The 17,483-nt window shown below is 44.7% G+C and overlaps 1 protein-coding gene across 8 annotated transcripts in view; it reads left to right on the plus strand.

The window, feature by feature from the left end:
* Window positions 1-525: 525 nt before the first annotated feature.
* PPP2R2D (protein phosphatase 2 regulatory subunit Bdelta) overlaps window positions 526-17,483 on the plus strand; it is a 64,964-nt gene continuing 48,006 nt past the window's right edge. For 4 of the 8 annotated variants that reach the window (XM_055081226.1, XM_055081225.1, XM_055081227.1 and 1 more), the window contains exons 1-2: window positions 526-848; window positions 928-1,020. In XM_055081226.1, coding sequence (XP_054937201.1) covers window positions 842-848; window positions 928-1,020 — 100 coding nt within the window. In that variant the 5' untranslated portion in view covers window positions 526-841. The remainder of the gene's footprint in view (window positions 849-927; window positions 1,021-17,483) is intronic. The other 4 variants (XR_003677774.2, XR_003677775.2, XR_003677773.2 and 1 more) reach the window with 1 other exon arrangement.

Genomic DNA, 17,483 nt, shown 5'->3' on the forward strand with positions numbered 1-17,483 from the left:
ACAAATGAATAATCCCTCCGTAGGTCACAGAAAACACACCCAGGAATGAAGGAATGATGGGCACGCTGTACCGCAACACCATTTCCCTAAGATTGTACACTGATGGGGGCTCAAGGAACGCTGGTAGACAACGTGAGCTCTGTGCAGGGCTGCCGTCCAAGGTGTACACTGATTACCGGGGCTCCAGCTGTGTCCGAGGAGAGTGATTTGCAGCTCGGCCAGGGGCGGTAGGCCGGCATGATGCTCTCAGGTGCGGGGCGCTCCAGGTGCTGCGCGGCCAGGCCCGGAAGCTCCGCCCACCGGCCACTGAGCGCGCTCTCCATTGGCTGCTCCGCCGAAGGCTCGCGCTCCCATTGGCCGAAGACTCTAGGGACGGGCCCGGCTCGGCCTCGCGGTCTCCAAAACTCCCGAGGGGCGGACGGCCGGCAGCAGGCCCGCAGCTGATCTTCAGGGGAGCACCAAGCTCCGGGCTCACAGCCGCCCCCCGGCCGGGGCGTCGCCGGCAACCCTGAAGCCCCGTTCCCAGAGGGCGGGGCGCGGCGCAGGTAGCGCAGGCGCAGTCGGCACACCCGGGAGGCCCCCCGCGGCCGTGCGTCCCGCTCCGCCCAGCTCGGAGGAGACTCCCGGCGGCCCCGCCCCCGCCCACGGCCGTCGGAGGCGGCGGGGGATGACGTCATCGAGCGGGACGACGGGCATTGGGCGCCATTTTGAAAAGGGAAAAAAAATACGGCGGCGGCGGCCGGGCTGAGGTCCTTGGGCGGCAGCAGCGCGGCGGCCGCCTCCTACGTCCGCCGCCGCCTCGGCGCCCGGCCGCGCCCGGCCGCGCGCTGGCCGACCGGCCATGGCAGGTGAGGCCCCGCGCGGGGCGGGGTCGGGAGCGGGCGAGGGGCTAGGGGCGCGAGCCTGACGCGCCCGGTGTATCCGCAGGAGCCGGAGGCGGCGGCTGCCCTGCGGGCGGCAACGACTTGCAGTGGTGTTTCTCGCAGGTCAAGGGGGCCGTGGACGAGGACGTGGCTGAAGGTAAGACCGCGCACCTGGGCGCCCCCGGGGCCCGGCTGGGCCGCTCGTGGCCGGGGCGCGGGGCGGGCGCGCGCTCGGAGGTCCGGTCCGCCGGGGAGGCGACGCCGGCCCGGTCCCTAGGGGAGGCGGCCCCGGGGGTTATGTCAGGGGCCCAGGGTCGTGGATCGCGCAGGTGTCGGGTCTCCCGAGTGGATTCTGGGTTCTTTCCGCTGCAAGTGGCTGCCTCCTGCGTTTGCTGGAGCTCCGGAAATAACTGCAGAAGCCGGGGACTCGAGAAACGTAAGCTTGGGGTAACTGCAGACTGGCGCCAGGAGTCGGGTGGGGAATCGCTCCGGCCTGGGTCAGGTCGGGGGCCTCTGTCCAGTCACCTGTGCTATGGGGGCATCCTGTCCGGCCTGAGTTTCTGCTTTAAAAACAGGGTCGGACAGCTTGGTGCTTTAGATTGCTTTCTAAGGTTCCAAAGTTTTTCAGTTTTCTTATCAGCTCCTTTCTCCTTCTCCGGCGGCGTGTTTTAAAGTTCCTGCTGCAGATTGCACTTTTGAACTTTGCGGTGTTGAGGTTGGTTGGTCTTTTCCGTAAGGGTGGTCGCAGGGGAGCGGCGTTGCGGGGGGCGGGGGCGCTTCCCACGGCGCCGCGTGTCGTCCTGAAGGAAGAACGCCTAGACTCGTGCCCGTGCGCGCGGTGCAGCTACTCGGGAGTGTAAAGTCAGGCAGTGACTCTTTTGCTGTTGTTCAGCCGTCTTACTCAACATGGTGAGCCTTTAATTCTCTCTTAAAAAGTATTTGTGTTTGCGTGAGCTACACCTTCTTTGCCCCAAGTAACTAGCAGCCTCTGGTCAGGTGTCCTGCGCCTTTCCTCCACCGTGCCCGCTCCCGCGACCTTTGGCTCCGTCCTCCTTCGCTCTGCACCTCCCCCTGGCAGAGTGACATCTGGAGATCCTCTGACATCTGGAGACAAACAGTGCCCAGATCAGTAAGCAGGTAAAACGGTGCTTCAGAAATTTGTGAAGATGTATCTGATTTGAGGTTGAGATTTTTCTTTACATTCACATAAGGTACGTTTTTTTTTTTCACTTTGCAGTGCCAAGTGGGTGACCGTTTAGCTTACTCAAAATTTCTATCGGGGATAAAGCAAAACCCGTTTACTCACGGGTAGGAAGGTGGGAGGGCTTAATGCCTGTCTTAACTTCTGGTTTCTTTCCCTTTTTATAAGAAGGTTTAGTTGATAAGTCGAATGAATTAAAATGTAAGTCTAACTAAAATGGTGTATTTTAAGTGTGATGTTACACTTCGAAAATGGTATTCTTTACTTTTAAAAAGGCTTGACAGAAATATTTCGTTCTCTGAATTAAACTGGAACTTTTTGCAGTTTTCCATCCCTACTTTAAGTAAAATTTTGACTATATCTAAAAGTTTGGTATTTTGAGTTATCTATTTTGTAAGATCGCTTTGTGGTAATTACTTACATGTTTTTTTGATCCTGTGTCTTCACAGCTCTCTGTCTTACTCCATACTTAATCCTCTATCAGGATTAACACATTTATAACATTCATTATTTCGTCAAGTAGTCGTGATACCACCTGTTTGAATTGTACTATTTCCGTAAAAGTCCGTGAGAAAGAAGGAAAAAGTAATTGTTAACAGCTAGTGACTGTTAAGCAACGAGAATAAAGAAGCTGGTGGTGAAGCTTGTGCCGTGCCGAGACTCAACCTTGGTGAAGAAGTGTTGATAAGAGATAATTAACGGGAGATGTAATTTAAGGGAGGTTACTAGACGTCGATAGTTGGACTGTAGGACTAGAAGTATAGTAAATTTATTTGTTCAGATTTGTGGCTGGTGAGGTGTTTCGTTCTTTAAGGTTTTGTTCTATTCCAAGCTCCACTTTGCAGAGTTCTCTGGTAACCCTAAATTTTGTACCGTCTTTCTGCTTTCCGCTGCTGTGAGTGATCAGAAAGTGACTGAGGTGGGCCTCTCCTTGCTTGAGTATGAACGTGAGGGCTACAGGGGCAAGTGTGGTCTCCCCTGACTTTTGAAGGTTGAGGAGTGGATATAGTGGAGAGAGACTTTTGATTTCCTTTTTGTTTTTAAAGCTGATAGAGTTTGGGGGGACACCTGAAGAAAGTATTGTAATGTGTAAAATTTGATGATGGCTTTTTTTTTTTATAAAATATCTTTATTAGAGTATAATTTTTTTTTTTTTTTTTTTTTTTAAGAAACAACAGGGTTTTGCTTGTGGGTCAGGTCAGCCCATCATGCTACCAGGGATTTCCATCTCCCTGCAAATAGGGATAGAGGTGGGCTCAAGAGGAAACTAGTAATTGTCCTGCTGGTGAGAAGATGTGTGAGTGACAGTCCCTGGTGACTTGCCCCCTCTCCTTCCCCTGTGACAAGCTGGCCAGGGTGGTAGGCATCGCCCCTGAAGGTGGAGTAGGTGAGCTTTTACGCCTAAATGAACAAAGAGTCAAAATAGTAAGACCAGGGGGAGGCTTCCAGAAGGAAGTGAGAAAGTAGTTGTTAGCCTGTACCTCCAAATACTTATGCTCTAAACAATGACTGCTCTTTGGAAGTTGTTAAATATTTATACAGATTTTTCACGCGTGATGTTTAGTCACCATCACCCAGCCCCTACTCCCTTTCCTTGGGCAACTTTCACTGCATGAACATCTTTTGCAGGTGTCACACGATATTACAGTCCTTCACTTGTCTGTCTTCAGCAGTGTGAGCTCTACTTAAAGCTTGAGGGCTAGGTGCCCCTCCCTCACCCCACAGCCTTGTAGAAGACCCAGCCTGGAGGTAAAGATGGTTAAGTCTTATTATGTTCCCGAGATTGCTTCACGTTACTTGTGCCCATTAATTCAGTCTTCACACAACCCTGGAAAGGAGGAACTCTTGTTCCTCCCAGTTTTAGATGTGGAAGCCAAGGCCCAGAGGACAGGTGACTTGGTCAGCAGAGTAGCCAAGCCAGCGTTGGAAGCTGGGCCAGCTGGCTCCAGGGCCCATGCATGCTGTGCTGCATCAGTGACCGTTTGTGGCCAGTACTGTTGAAGGCCCCACTGTGGGGTGTGACTCCCCAGCCGTGGGTTTGCTCTGTCCTTCCAAAGCTCAGGAGAGGTCTCACTACCAAGAATTACAGGAAACGACCTCTGAAAGCAAATGAAAATGAGCTGTCTTTAAAGGGAGTGCCTATCAAAATGGTATAAGATTAGTAACAAGGGTTTCAGAACGGCCATTCTCCAAGTATTTGAAGAATAGATACTACAGAGACAGTAAGCAGCGGGGACAGCTGAGTGCCAAGTGAGCCGGGCTGCCGAGTCACTCTGGCAGGACCTCAGCTGCCCTGCTGCAGGGAAGCTCTGCGTCTGCTGCTTGGTACGCTCACTGCTCTTCTGATTTTCCGGAGGAACAGGGGGAACGGGTTGGAGGAGGGAAGGGCTTGTCGTGAACTACTGCCTGGATTGACATAGTTTTTTGCATAGCTTGAGAGCAGCTGGTTCTTTTCATCTCAGAGTGTGTAAGTTTAAGTGTCTAGACTTTCTGTTTGATGATTTTATTTTAACCAGTTTCTTCATCCACGATCTAATCTATTGCTTTGAAGTAGACGTTAATCTTTTTCTAGAGACATAATGCGTAACAAAACTAAAGGTTCATCTGCTTAATTCAAGCTTGAGTCTGGGAAGCTGTGTAAATAATGTAGGTTTCTGGGTAATCTGGTATGGCCAGCCTTTCTGAAAGGGTTTACATAGATGTTATGAAAGAAAGAAACATTTGAATTGGCGAAGGGTAACAAAAATTAAGAGCACTTGGGCGTCGGTAGCAGGAAGTTATTGTGTTTCATTGAATATCAGATACATGTGATTTTAAAGATGTGAAAACGAGGGAAAATGTGCCTCCCAGAATCAATGAAATACCATATTGTGAATGCAAAACTTTTCGTCATAGTCATTTTTTCTGGAGTACTGTGATAGTTTTTTCCTGTGGAGATTCAGCCTTAAAGAAATCAGATGTGTATGGTTTTTTTAAGATTAATGCATTCAGTGTACCTACTGAGCACAGCTACATTGTAGTGTCTCTGAAATCAGGCTGTGCATTCAAGAAGCTGGACTGATCTTAGTTAGATAATCAGGTGCAGGTTTATGGTAGTATCAAATCATACTCCTTGATTTTAAAAATCTGTTTTGATGGGAAGTTCTGGGTGCATTTCATGTCTGCCGTTTATCAAGCTTGAAGGCCCTTTGTAAACCTCCACTTGCTTATCTAGAAATCACATCATAAGATTTTTGTTGAGATAAAACAGTGCTGTGCTTTTGAACCTGTAAGGTGTTGTTGAAGTGTTAGGTACAACTGTTCACTAATTTTCATGTATTTTAAGGTGTTTGGGTTTGGTTGTAGCTATATTTAAATGTGAAAGTAGTAGGCTCTTAGTTTTTCCCAATCTCCCTCAATCTCTCCACTCACCTCAGATCCCTTCCATAGGGCCTGACCTCTTGGTTTTTCCATCGTTGTTCAGTGATCTTCCCATGCCTTGATCTGGGCTCGTATTTCTTTCCCAACGTAGAATACAGCTTTCCCCTGCTATCCTATCTGGAAGCAGAGCATTCCTACAAAACCTTGCGTAAGCCGAAATGGTGTGAAGGGAGAAGCAATAATTACCTTAGTCGCAGGTGTCAGTTACCTCATGACACTCCTAACGGAGGCGCAGAAGGAGTCAAGGTAAAGCCCAGACGCTCAGACACAGTTCAAAGCTCTGACAGCTTGATGCTGAGATGCTCTCAGTGTAGCTCCTGGAGAAGGAGCTTGGTGGGGCCCCTCTCACTGCTCAGGGTGCGCTACCTGTATAATCATTTCCTGCAAAACAAATGCTGAAGGCTTATTTTGCCCCCCTTTTTTTTTTTCCAAAAGTGAAATCTTCAGATTTCTTTCAGTTAGCAAGCTGTAGGTCTTTGGTAAAAGCAAAGTGACGTACCGTGAGCTTTCAAAAAATGGGGGATCTCTCAGGAGTTCTCTGGTAGTCCAGTGGTTAGGATGCCGGGCTTTCACTGCTCGGGGCCCGGGTTCAATCCCTGGTCGGGGAACTAAAATCCCGCAAGCCATGCAGGGTGGCCAAAAAAAAAAAAAGGTGGGGGATTTCTATATTCTTTTAGTTTCCTTCCACACCTAGTCATCCATCTAAATCCATCTCAGATTCCACTTTCTTTATGAAACACTGCTCAGCCACTCTTAACATCCTTTCCTGTCACTTAGCGTGTCATGGTGTTTAGCATTGGCTGTATCCTGCTTGTTCTCTAGTTTTATCATATGGGTTAGGCTTGCTCTTCAACTTGATGTTAATCAAGATATTGAAAGATTTTGGTACAAATTCCACTTCAGCCCTCTTACTAGCTTTGTGTTAACGTGACAGTTACTTACCTTCTGTTCGTCAGCTGTAAAACAGGGTGCTATTTCCTGTGACCATTACAGGTTGTTAGAAAGATTCCAGGTAATGCAGGAAAAGCTTTGGCAAACTGGCTCACAGTAACTGATAACTGTTAAAATGTTGGTGTCTTTTTTTTTTTAATTTTTCATACAATTTTTAAAGGTTACTTTCCATTTACAGTTATTACAAAATATTGGCTCTAGTCCCCATGTTGTACAGTACATCCTTGAACCTATCTTATACCCAATAGTTTGTACCTCCCATTTCCCCACCCCCATATACCCCCCACCCCATAACCACGAGTTTGTTCTCTGTATCTGTTAGTCTGCTGCTTTTTTGTTATATTCACTAGTTTGTTGTGTTTTTTAGATTGAACATATAAGTGATACCATACAGGGTTTGTCTTTGACTTCACTTAGCATAATGCCCTCCAGGTCCCTCCATGTTGTTGCAAATGGCATTATTTCATTCTTCTTTATGGCTGAGTAGTATTCCATTGTGTAGATGTGCCACATCTTCTCTATCCATTCATCTGTCGATGGACACTTAGGTTGCTTCCATATCTTGGCTATTGTAAATGGTGCTGCCATGGACATTGGGGTGCATATATCTTTTCAAATTAGTGTTTTTGGTTTTTTTCGAATATATACGCAGGAATGGAATTGCTGGATCATATGATAACTCCATTTTTTGTTTTTTGAGAAACTGCCACACTGTTTTCCACAGTGGCTGCACCAGTTTATATTCCCACCAACTGTGGAGGAGGGTTCCCTTTTCTCCACATCCTTGACAACAGTTGTTGTTTGTGTTCTCTTTGATGATAGCAAAATGTTGATGTCTTAGGAGACCCTCTTGCATAGGAGAGTAACTTACTCTGTGTTGCTCCAGGGAGCCACCTTAAGAAAATGAAGGGTGTTATGGGGGCTGGCTTTCAGCTTAGTTCATCTAAAAAGTTCGCAACAGCGTCCTGAAGGTCTGCTCGTGCTGAATGTTGCAGTGGAGAAGACCCAGTTTCTGCCTCACGAAACCCTGTGTTTAGACAGCGACTGGCAAGCAGTTGGGTCCTGGCACCATCGTGAGAGCGGGGTATGTGGAGGGAATGTGATAGAGTGCCCGGTACACGAGACTTGGGTGGGGAGTGAAGGGAAGGAAATCAGGGTGTAGGAAGAGGGAGGAAGGAAAGGGAGAAGAATGTTCCAGATTGAGGGGGCTTGGAGTGGAGATTGCAGAGAGCGTGGTGCATTCTGGGAAGCCAGAGTACTTGGTGTGTTTGTCTGGCAAAGTAGGGGAGGGCCCGAGTCGAGGGGCAGGCTGGCAGGGACCAGAGTGATGAGTAAAAGCTTTGAATACCGTGCTCAGCACCTTGAATTGTGTTTAGAAGTAAATGTGATCATAAACGTTTAAGATTTTCGGTAGAGGAGTGACATCAACTTTATGGAAGGTCCCTCTGGCCTTTGGAAAATGGGTGGTGACGGGGTACGAGTGGAGACAGAAATGCCAGCTGCTCAGCTACTGCAACAACAAAGGCTGGCAACGTGAGCTTACACTGAATCAGAGGTTTTCGGATTCTTTTTAAATGGCCCATTAGTAAATATTTCGGACTTTGCAGGCCAGTCTTGTCTCACCTACTCAACTCAGCTGTGCATTTGCAGCAGGAAAGCAGCCAGAGACCCCAGGAAATAAAGGTGTGACAGTGGGCCAGTACCACTATTTACAAGTCAGCAAGGGCCAGATTTTGGTTTCACATGGTAGTTTGCCTGCCCTGTGCTAAGCCAGTGGTTCTCAAAGCCTTTTGGTTCCAAAACCTCTTGGTTTTATACTCTTAATAATGTTTGAGGACCAGAGAGCTTTTTGTTCATGACGGTTATGTCCATCAATATTTACTGTACTGGAAATTAGGACAACTGGAACTATTTATTATTTCACTTTAATAATAAATCTATTATATGTTATCATAACATTTTTTTTTTTTTTTTTTTTGTGGTATGTGGGCCTCCCTCTGCTGTGGCCTCTCCCGTTGCGGGGCACAGGCTCCGGACGCGCAGGCCCAGCGGCCATGGCTCACGGGCCCAGCCGCTCCGCGGCACGTGGGATCCTCCCAGACCGGGGCGCGAACTCGGTTCCCCTGCATCGGCAGGCAGACGCGCAACCACTGCGCCACCAGGGAAGCCCTATCATAACATTTTTAATGAAAAACAACTTTACCAAAACCAAAAAAGATTGAGAAGAGTGCCATTGTTTTATACTTTGCAAGTGTTTTAAGTGTAGGGCTTAATAGCACACAGGTGGATTTCCAGATCTGCTTCTACATTCAATCTGTTATTATTGTTTTATCAAAATATATGAAGAAATTTGGCCTCATACTTACATGTAGTTAGAACAGAGAGGGGTGATTTAATAGCCTTTTCATGTAATTGTAGATATTCCACTTTAATACTACAACAGAACTGCACACATGGTGGTTTCTTCTAGTTACACTTTGGAACCTGAGACCATATCAATGAATTGTTTACCCCCTGTTAACATTCAAGTCCATAGTTCTGTCTTGTACTTTGACTGTATCCTTTGCTCATGTGGGTAATTTGGTAGCATCACACCTTGGTCGTTCCAGCGGCCATGGCTCACGGGCCCAGCCGCTCCGCGGCACGTGGGATCCTCCCAGACCGGGGCGCGAACTCGGTTCCCCTGCATCGGCAGGCAGACGCGCAACCACTGCGCCACCAGGGAAGCCCTATCATAACATTTTTAATGAAAAACAACTTTACCAAAACCAAAAAAGATTGAGAAGAGTGCCATTGTTTTATACTTTGCAAGTGTTTTAAGTGTAGGGCTTAATAGCACACAGGTGGATTTCCAGATCTGCTTCTACATTCAATCTGTTATTATTGTTTTATCAAAATATATGAAGAAATTTGGCCTCATACTTACATGTAGTTAGAACAGAGAGGGGTGATTTAATAGCCTTTTCATGTAATTGTAGATATTCCACTTTAATACTACAACAGAACTGCACACATGGTGGTTTCTTCTAGTTACACTTTGGAACCTGAGACCATATCAATGAATTGTTTACCCCCTGTTAACATTCAAGTCCATAGTTCTGTCTTGTACTTTGACTGTATCCTTTGCTCATGTGGGTAATTTGGTAGCATCACACCTTGGTCGTTTGGAAATACATATTGGTACACTGAGTTTTTCAGATCTTCTAAATGTCGATACATTTCATTGTACAAGATCAAGAAAATCACCACTGATCTCATTAGAAAAGTCTTAAAGTGGGAAGCTGTCAAATTAATAGTAGTAGAAACAAGTTTTCCAAAATCCTGATTTCTCTTGAAAGCTTGGATTTTGTCATTGGCAACATATACCGTCAGTTGTTTTCTGTGTAGTGAGTGGCTCATTTTAAGAAAATTTCTGCCATATGTCAAAATCTAAACAACCATAGTTGGTCAGTTGTTCTTTCAGATAAAAGTGGTATTCCGTGAAAATGGCTGGTTCAACCTGCAGCACTAACAACCGTGCACGTGCTTTTCCTTGAAACAGTCGCTGTACTCGGGGGTACAGCAAACCTGCTGTGTGCCTAGCGCCCATCTTACCACAAAGCATATGGAAAAGACTCATACTGGGGGCTTCCCTGGTGGCACAGTGGTTAAGAATCCGCCTGCCAATGCAGGAGACACGGGTTTGAGCCCTGGTCTGGGAAGATCCCACATGCTGCGGAACAGTTAAGCCAGTGCGCCACAGCTACTGAGCCTGCGCTCTAGAGCCCGCAAGCCACAACTACTGAGCCCATGCACCACAACTACTAAAGCCTGCTCTCCTAGAGCCTGTGCTCCGCAACAAGAGAAGCCACTGCAGTGAGAAGCCCACACACCACAGCGAAGACCCAACGCAGCCAAAAATAAATAAACTTTAAAAAAAAGACTCATACTAATGGGTTGGGATTGAGTAAAATTAATTCGTTTGATGGTTCATCAAGGATATTCCTCAGTAAAACTGGCTTTTTTCCTTTCTGTTCTTCCTGCCTGCGCGCGGTGTGAACAGCAGGACTGCTGGTGCGGGTCCATGCTGCTGAGTGATGTGTGCTGGACACCAGCAGTTTCAGCCACATTGCTTTTGCTCTTTCACGCAGATGACAACACAGTGAAAATGGCAACGCGGTGTTCGTATTAATGTGAAAATAGTTTTGACCTTGCGGTCCTCGAAGAGGTTCTTGGGTACCTGCAGAGGTCCACAGACCACACTTTGAGAACTACTGCTTTAAAGCTAGCTACTAGCAATAGGAATAACAGAACAGGGCAGATTTTAAGATTAACTGTCCCCTCTCATCTTTACTGGATTTTGCTGTTTTTGTCTCAGAATACAAAAGTGGAGCATTCATTATTTAAAGTAACTCAAATGATGCAGATGTAAAAAGAGTAAAAGAAAAAGTTCTTCTTCATTCCTCCCCAGAGGTAATGACCCTTAATAGTCTGTGTATGTTTTTTAGACCATTTCCTATTCATTTTTTTATGTACTTTTCTTTTAAAATTTAACTTGCGCGTAAGCAGCAGTTTTTAAATCCCTAACCAAGCGTGACTCCTGTTATACATGTTGTTTGCTTGCTTGTTTCATCAGCAGTGTGTGATTTGAGATCGTACAGTGACCCGGGCTTTCTGCTGAGCTGTGCATACACCTGAGCCTGTTTGACCCTGAACGTAGCCCCTGGAGATGTCAGGGCTACTGTTGCTTGTGTTTACAAATGAGCACATTGAATCTTAGAAGATGGAGTCACTTGCCCAAGGACACAGAGCTAGTGGGTGCTGAGGTCAGGATTTCAGCCCAGGTGTTCTGGGTCCAGAGCCCATACGTCAGTATTTTTAACCATGCTGCCTTCTTGCATAGCTCGATTTGATCCTTTTTGATGGCTACAGAGTATATAGTTGTACGGATTACTCATTTATTTAATAAGTCCTCTGTTGGCGGGTTCCAAGTTTTGCTATTACTAAAGATGCTGCAGTAAAGAGACTTGTCCATCCCTCTGCCTGGGGCAGGCGTTCCTGCGGCTCGAGTCCTAGAAACAGACACACTCAAAGGCCCCCAACATTTACGTTTTTAGGCTGCCAAATTGTCCTCCAAAAGACGGTGTTGACTTACACCTTCCCCAAACTTTTCCTTCTCCACTCATGCTGGGAATATCAAACTTCTTAGTTTTAGCTATTTGAATGTCAATTTGAATGTTGTAGTTGGCATTTCCTTACAGTTAGGCAATTGAGATTTTTTTTTATCAACTATTCCTATTTCTTCCGGGAATTGTCAGATTGTATCTCTCGTCCATTTGTCTACTGAGGTTTCTAGAAATCAATTTTAAAAGCATTTTAATACATTATAAGTACTCATCTCTGAATATTTTCCATTAACCTTGATTCTCATTTTTCAGTTATGTCCTCTGTATGTGTGTCTTCTTGAGGCGGTTTTTTTGCTGCTGTTGCCGCTGTCGGGAATTAAGAAAAAGCTGAGCTCTTTGTTCGGTCAGCAGCGGGGTGGAGGGGAGCAGTGCGTGGTAACAGGAGTGATTCATAGGTTGGACTGAATGTTGAGAGCCGGAGCTCAGAGAGTGACCGTGAAAGCAGAGAGCTTGGAAAATTCACAGAGAGCTTGGTAAGGCTGTTAGACTACGCAGACTGGGGGACAGACTTTAGCCTAGTTTATCTGGATCTCCAGAGATGAGAACGTCACAACTAAAACGCGGGTGTATGGATTCTATATCTTGTGCTATACGTGGCACAGTGCTGGCACATAGGAAGTATTTTAATAAATTGTGAATTCTTAGTGAGTCATGATACCTGCCCCAAAGGTATCAAGTTCCCCGATAATGATGTGGAAAATTTGGGTGTAAAAAAGGAACAAACGATGAGTCCTCATTTTTAACCGTATCTGTAAACGTGTCATTCATTTTTAAAAAGGGGCAAGAGAGTTCATATAAATCATCAAAGAAAAGGCATTAATGAGCAAAGACTTCTTTTTTCATTTATTTTATTTTTATTTATTTTTGGCTGTGTTGGGTCTTTAATAAATTGTGAATTCTTAGTGAGTCATGATACCTGCCCCAAAGGTATCAAGTTCCCCGATAATGATGTGGAAAATTTGGGTGTAAAAAAGGAACAAACGATGAGTCCTCATTTTTAACCGTATCTGTAAACGTGTCATTCATTTTTAAAAAGGGGTAAGAGAGTTCATATAAATCATTAAAGAAAAGGCATTAATGAGCAAAGACTTCTTTTTTAATTTATTTTATTTTTATTTATTTTTGGCTGTGTTGGGTCTTTGTTGCTGCAAGGGGGCTGCTCTTCATTGCAGTGTGTGGGCTTCTCATTGAGGTGGCTTCTTCTGTTGTGGAGCACGGGCTCCAGGCATGCGGGCTTCAGTAGTTGTGGCTCGCAGGCTCAGTAGTTGTGGCACACGGGCTTAGTTGCTCACGGCATGTGGGATCTTCCCGGAACAGGGCTCAAACCCGTGTCCCCTGCATTGGCAGGCGGATTCTTAACCACCGTGCCACCAGGGAAGCCCGCAAAGATGTTTTAATTAAAGCAGTGGTGAGGTTTTATTTTTGCTTTACATTTCTGGAAAGAGTATCTCTACACTCATTTTTCTGGAGGGCAGTTTCACATATATCTGTCAAACCTTAAGCAAGGGTGGGGAGCAGCATTTTTTTTTTTTTTTTTTTTGGCTGCATTGGGTCTTCGTTGCTGCGCACGGGCTTTCTCTAGTTGTGGCGAGCGGGGGCTGCTCTTCGTTATGGAGCACGGACTGTAGGCACGCCAGCTTCAGTAGTTGTGGCACGCAGGCTCGGTAGTTGTGGCTCGTGGGCTCTAGAGCGCAGGCTCAGTAGTCATGGCACACGGGCTTAGTTGCTCCGTGGCATGTGGGATCTTCCCCGGCCAGGGCTCGAACCCATGTCCCCTGCATTGGCAGGCAGATTCTTAACCACTGCGCCACCAGGGAAGTCCTGTGCCAGTATTTCATGAAGGCGTATTTACAGAGTTGTGCATTGCAGCAATAAAATATCAGGAAAAAAATGCCCCAAAGTAGTGAAGTGATTAAATGCGTTGTGGTGCACCCATATTGTGGTTTAAAGGGGTCTGTGCCTGCCGGAGCGAAGTTTGTGACGTGTTAGGTGAAAAAAAGCAATTCACGGAACAGTGATCGCATGTAAAACTGAGTGGGGTTTTAAATGTCTGGAAGATGCAGGATGGCTAACGTCAGTGGGGACCAGGGGTAGTGAGGGGTCAGATTTGCATCAGAGGGACTTTGGCTTTTATTCTGCACGCCTCTGTATTATTTAATGTTCCACACCAAGGCGGCATTGTTTTTGTGATGATGAAAAGGAAAAGACCAGTTAAGAAAAGGAAAAGACTAGCTTTATAACAACGGAGGAAGGTTTCCCTTCCTGCTACTTATGAACACATGCTGTTTAGGCTGCCACTTGAAAACACCCTAAACATTTTTTGTAAGGTTTTTTGTTTCTTAGGGGTTTTTTGGAGTATAGTTGATTTATAATATTGTGTTACTTTCAGGTGTACAGCAAAGTGAATCAGTTACATGTGTATTTTTTCCAGATTATTTTCTATTATAGGTTATTACTATACTATAAGATACAAGACGCTGACTGTAGTTCCCTGTGGTGTACAGTAAATCCTATTGCTTATATCTGTTTTATGTAGTTTGTATCAACCCCATTCTTCCGAGTTTTAATTGTTCTGCTCCAGGTATCTGTGATGACAAAATAGATATCCATAAGAATATATATTATTGAAGCTCTAGTATTTGTAACTAGATGTAAAGCAAAGCAGAATGGCAGCTCAGCTGATGATGATTGTTGAAAGGGGGGCCTTCAGTGCCTGGTACATCAGTGTGTTTGTAGATGGACCTAACTAACTATCCATCTCATGGGGGCTGCTTGTGGCTTGGTTTCGGCCATTTGCATGTATCTACATGTTCTAAAGAAATGTCGTAATTTTTTTTTTTTTTTTTTTTTTTTGGATACACCTTACATATAGGATAAATATTTTATTTATTTACTTTTTATTTTATTATTTACGTTTTGGCTGCGCTGTGCAGCATGTGGGATCTTAGTTCCCCTACTGGGGATAGAACCCACGCCCCCTGTGGTGGAAGAAGCACGGAGTCTTAATCACTGGACTGCCGGGGAGGTCCCTAGGAGTAATATTTTAAATCTTGAAACAACCATTTGCCACCTCACTTTTTTTTTTTTTCCCTTAACAATATTTGTTTTCTCCTCTATAGCTTTTTTTTTCTTTTTTCTTTTTTTTTGGTCCTCTGGGTCTTAGTTGCAGCTCATGGGCTCCTTAGTTGCAACTTGCCAGCCTCTTTAGTTGAGGCAGGCAGGCTCCTTAGTTGTGGCATGTGAACTTTTAGTTGAAGCATGCATGTGGGATATAGTTCCCTGACCAGCGATCGAACCCTGGCCCCCTTCATTGGGAGCGCAGAGTCTTAACCACTGTGCCACCAGGGAAGTCCTTGCCACCTCACATTTTGATAAACTTTATAGTTTTCCTTTAAAATAAGTAGTAATATGCATATTATTAACATAACATCAATAATATTTTTTTTTTTTTTTTGGATACACCTTACATATAGGATAAATATTTTATTTATTTACTTTTTATTTTATTATTTACGTTTTGGCTGCGCTGTGCAGCATGTGGGATCTTAGTTCCCCTACTGGGGATAGAACCCACGCCCCCTGTGGTGGAAGAAGCACGGAGTCTTAATCACTGGACTGCCGGGGAGGTCCCTAGGAGTAATATTTTAAATCTTGAAACAACCATTTGCCACCTCACTTTTTTTTTTTTCCCTTGTCCCTAGGAGTAATATTTTAAATCTTGAAACAACCATTTGCCACCTCACTTTTTTTTTTTTTCCCTTAACAATATTTGTTTTCTCCTCTATAGCTTTTTTTTTCTTTTTTCTTTTTTTTTGGTCCTCTGGGTCTTAGTTGCAGCTCATGGGCTCCTTAGTTGCAACTTGCCAGCCTCTTTAGTTGAGGCAGGCAGGCTCCTTAGTTGTGGCATGTGAACTTTTAGTTGAAGCATGCATGTGGGATATAGTTCCCTGACCAGCGATCGAACCCTGGCCCCCTTCATTGGGAGCGCAGAGTCTTAACCACTGTGCCACCAGGGAAGTCCTTGCCACCTCACATTTTGATAAACTTTATAGTTTTCCTTTAAAATAAGTAGTAATATGCATATTATTAACATAACATCAATAATATATAATTATTAATTATACAGTTACATATAAATGTAAGGTATATTTATTTATTAAAATATATATACTATTATATGCTAATTGTACACACCCATGTTCTCAGCATTTGGTCATATTTGTTTCAGATTTAAGATGTAAAAGTTACAGTTGAAGTTCTCTCTCTCTTTTTTTAACTCCCCAATTCCATTTCCTGTACTTTTCTCTCCTTCCTTCACCAGTGGCAACTTCTACCATGAAGTTGGCCTATAAATTCCCTGCTTCTGAATTTTTATCGAAATACATGTACTGCTGCTGCTTTTTCTCCAGTTGTCTTGCTTTTGTTAGACCTTAAGGATCTAACTGAATGTTAGAGGTCAACATTTCTTAGATTTTGACTTTGGTTATGATAACAAAAAGCATGTATCTGTCAGTTGTTGAAGTCATCTGAAATATCAGAGATAGTTCTTGAAGTAGTATTAGCCACAGTGATCATTAATTTTTTTCTGCCATCAAGCCCTGGTTATGTTCAGGTATGTAGTAGTGATATCAATCTGAAAATGAGAGAATGCAAAAAATCTTTATTTTAGCCATTCTCAGTTTACTTAATGTCCATTAAAGCACAGTAGAATTCAGCAGGAAAAGGAGAGATTGATTGGAATTATGAAATTATCCACTTAGGACTTTCTGTGTGCCTTTTAAAGTACTTTCAGGGTAAAATGTGTTCCTAAGTAAAATAATATAATTGTATGAATTGTTTTAGAAATCCATTGAAAGTTTACCTTTGGGGGAATTCCCTAGTGGTCTAGTGGTTAGGACTCTGCACTCTCACTGCTGAGGGCCCAGGGAAGGGCCCAGGTTCAATCCGTGGTCGGGAAACTAAAATCCCACAAGCTGTGTGTGGCACGGCCAAAAAAAAAAAATTTACCTTTGGGGTTGCTGGCTGTGCAGGCCTGGTGGTGGCCGGCAGAGGGCAGGCTGGGTTTAGGGAGAACAGGTGCCCTCACCTTTCAGACTTGGCTCCTGAGGTTGCATCTCCTTCTTTCATTTGACCTACAGAGAAAAAAGTTAACACTCAGGCCAACGTGGATTTGGCTTTTTTTTTTTTTTTTTAAGGTTTGTGAATTTTTTTTAATTGTGATGAACTATACATAGCTTCATATTGATCATTTTAATTATTCCTACGTGTACAACTCAGTGGCATTAATTACATTCACAGTATTGTGTGACCACCACTACCTATACCCAAAACTTCTTCATCATCTCCAACGAAGACGCCCCACCTGTTCGTTACATATCAACTCCCTCTTCTCTCCTCCCTGCAGCACCTGGTAAAATCTCTATTCTGCTTTCTGTCTCTGTGTATTTTCCTGTTCCAGGAGCTGCATATAAAACTGGAATTACACAATATTTGTCCATCTGTATCTGGTTTATTTCACTACAAAAAATGTTTTCAAGATCTACCCAAGTTGTAGCATGTATCAGAATTCTTTAAAGATTTTATTGTCCTGGAGCTATTTTAGGTTCACAGCGAAATTAAGAGGAAGGTACAACAATTGCCCATATGCCACCCTCCCCCTTCAACCTCCCCCACGGTCAGCACCCCCTGCCGTAACAGCATGTTACATGTGTTGCAGTCAAAGAGCCAAGACTGGCACATCATCATCACCCATAGTCCATAGTTGACCTCAGGGTTCACTCTTGATGTTGTATATTCTGTGGGTTTGCACAAATGTGTAATGACACGTCTCCATCAGTATAGTCTCATACAGAGTCACTTCCCTGCCCTCAAACTCCTCTTTGC

The sequence above is a fragment of the Physeter macrocephalus genome, chromosome 20 (assembly GCF_002837175.3).
Source record: "Physeter macrocephalus isolate SW-GA chromosome 20, ASM283717v5, whole genome shotgun sequence".
NCBI classification, from domain to species: domain Eukaryota; kingdom Metazoa; phylum Chordata; class Mammalia; order Artiodactyla; family Physeteridae; genus Physeter; species Physeter macrocephalus.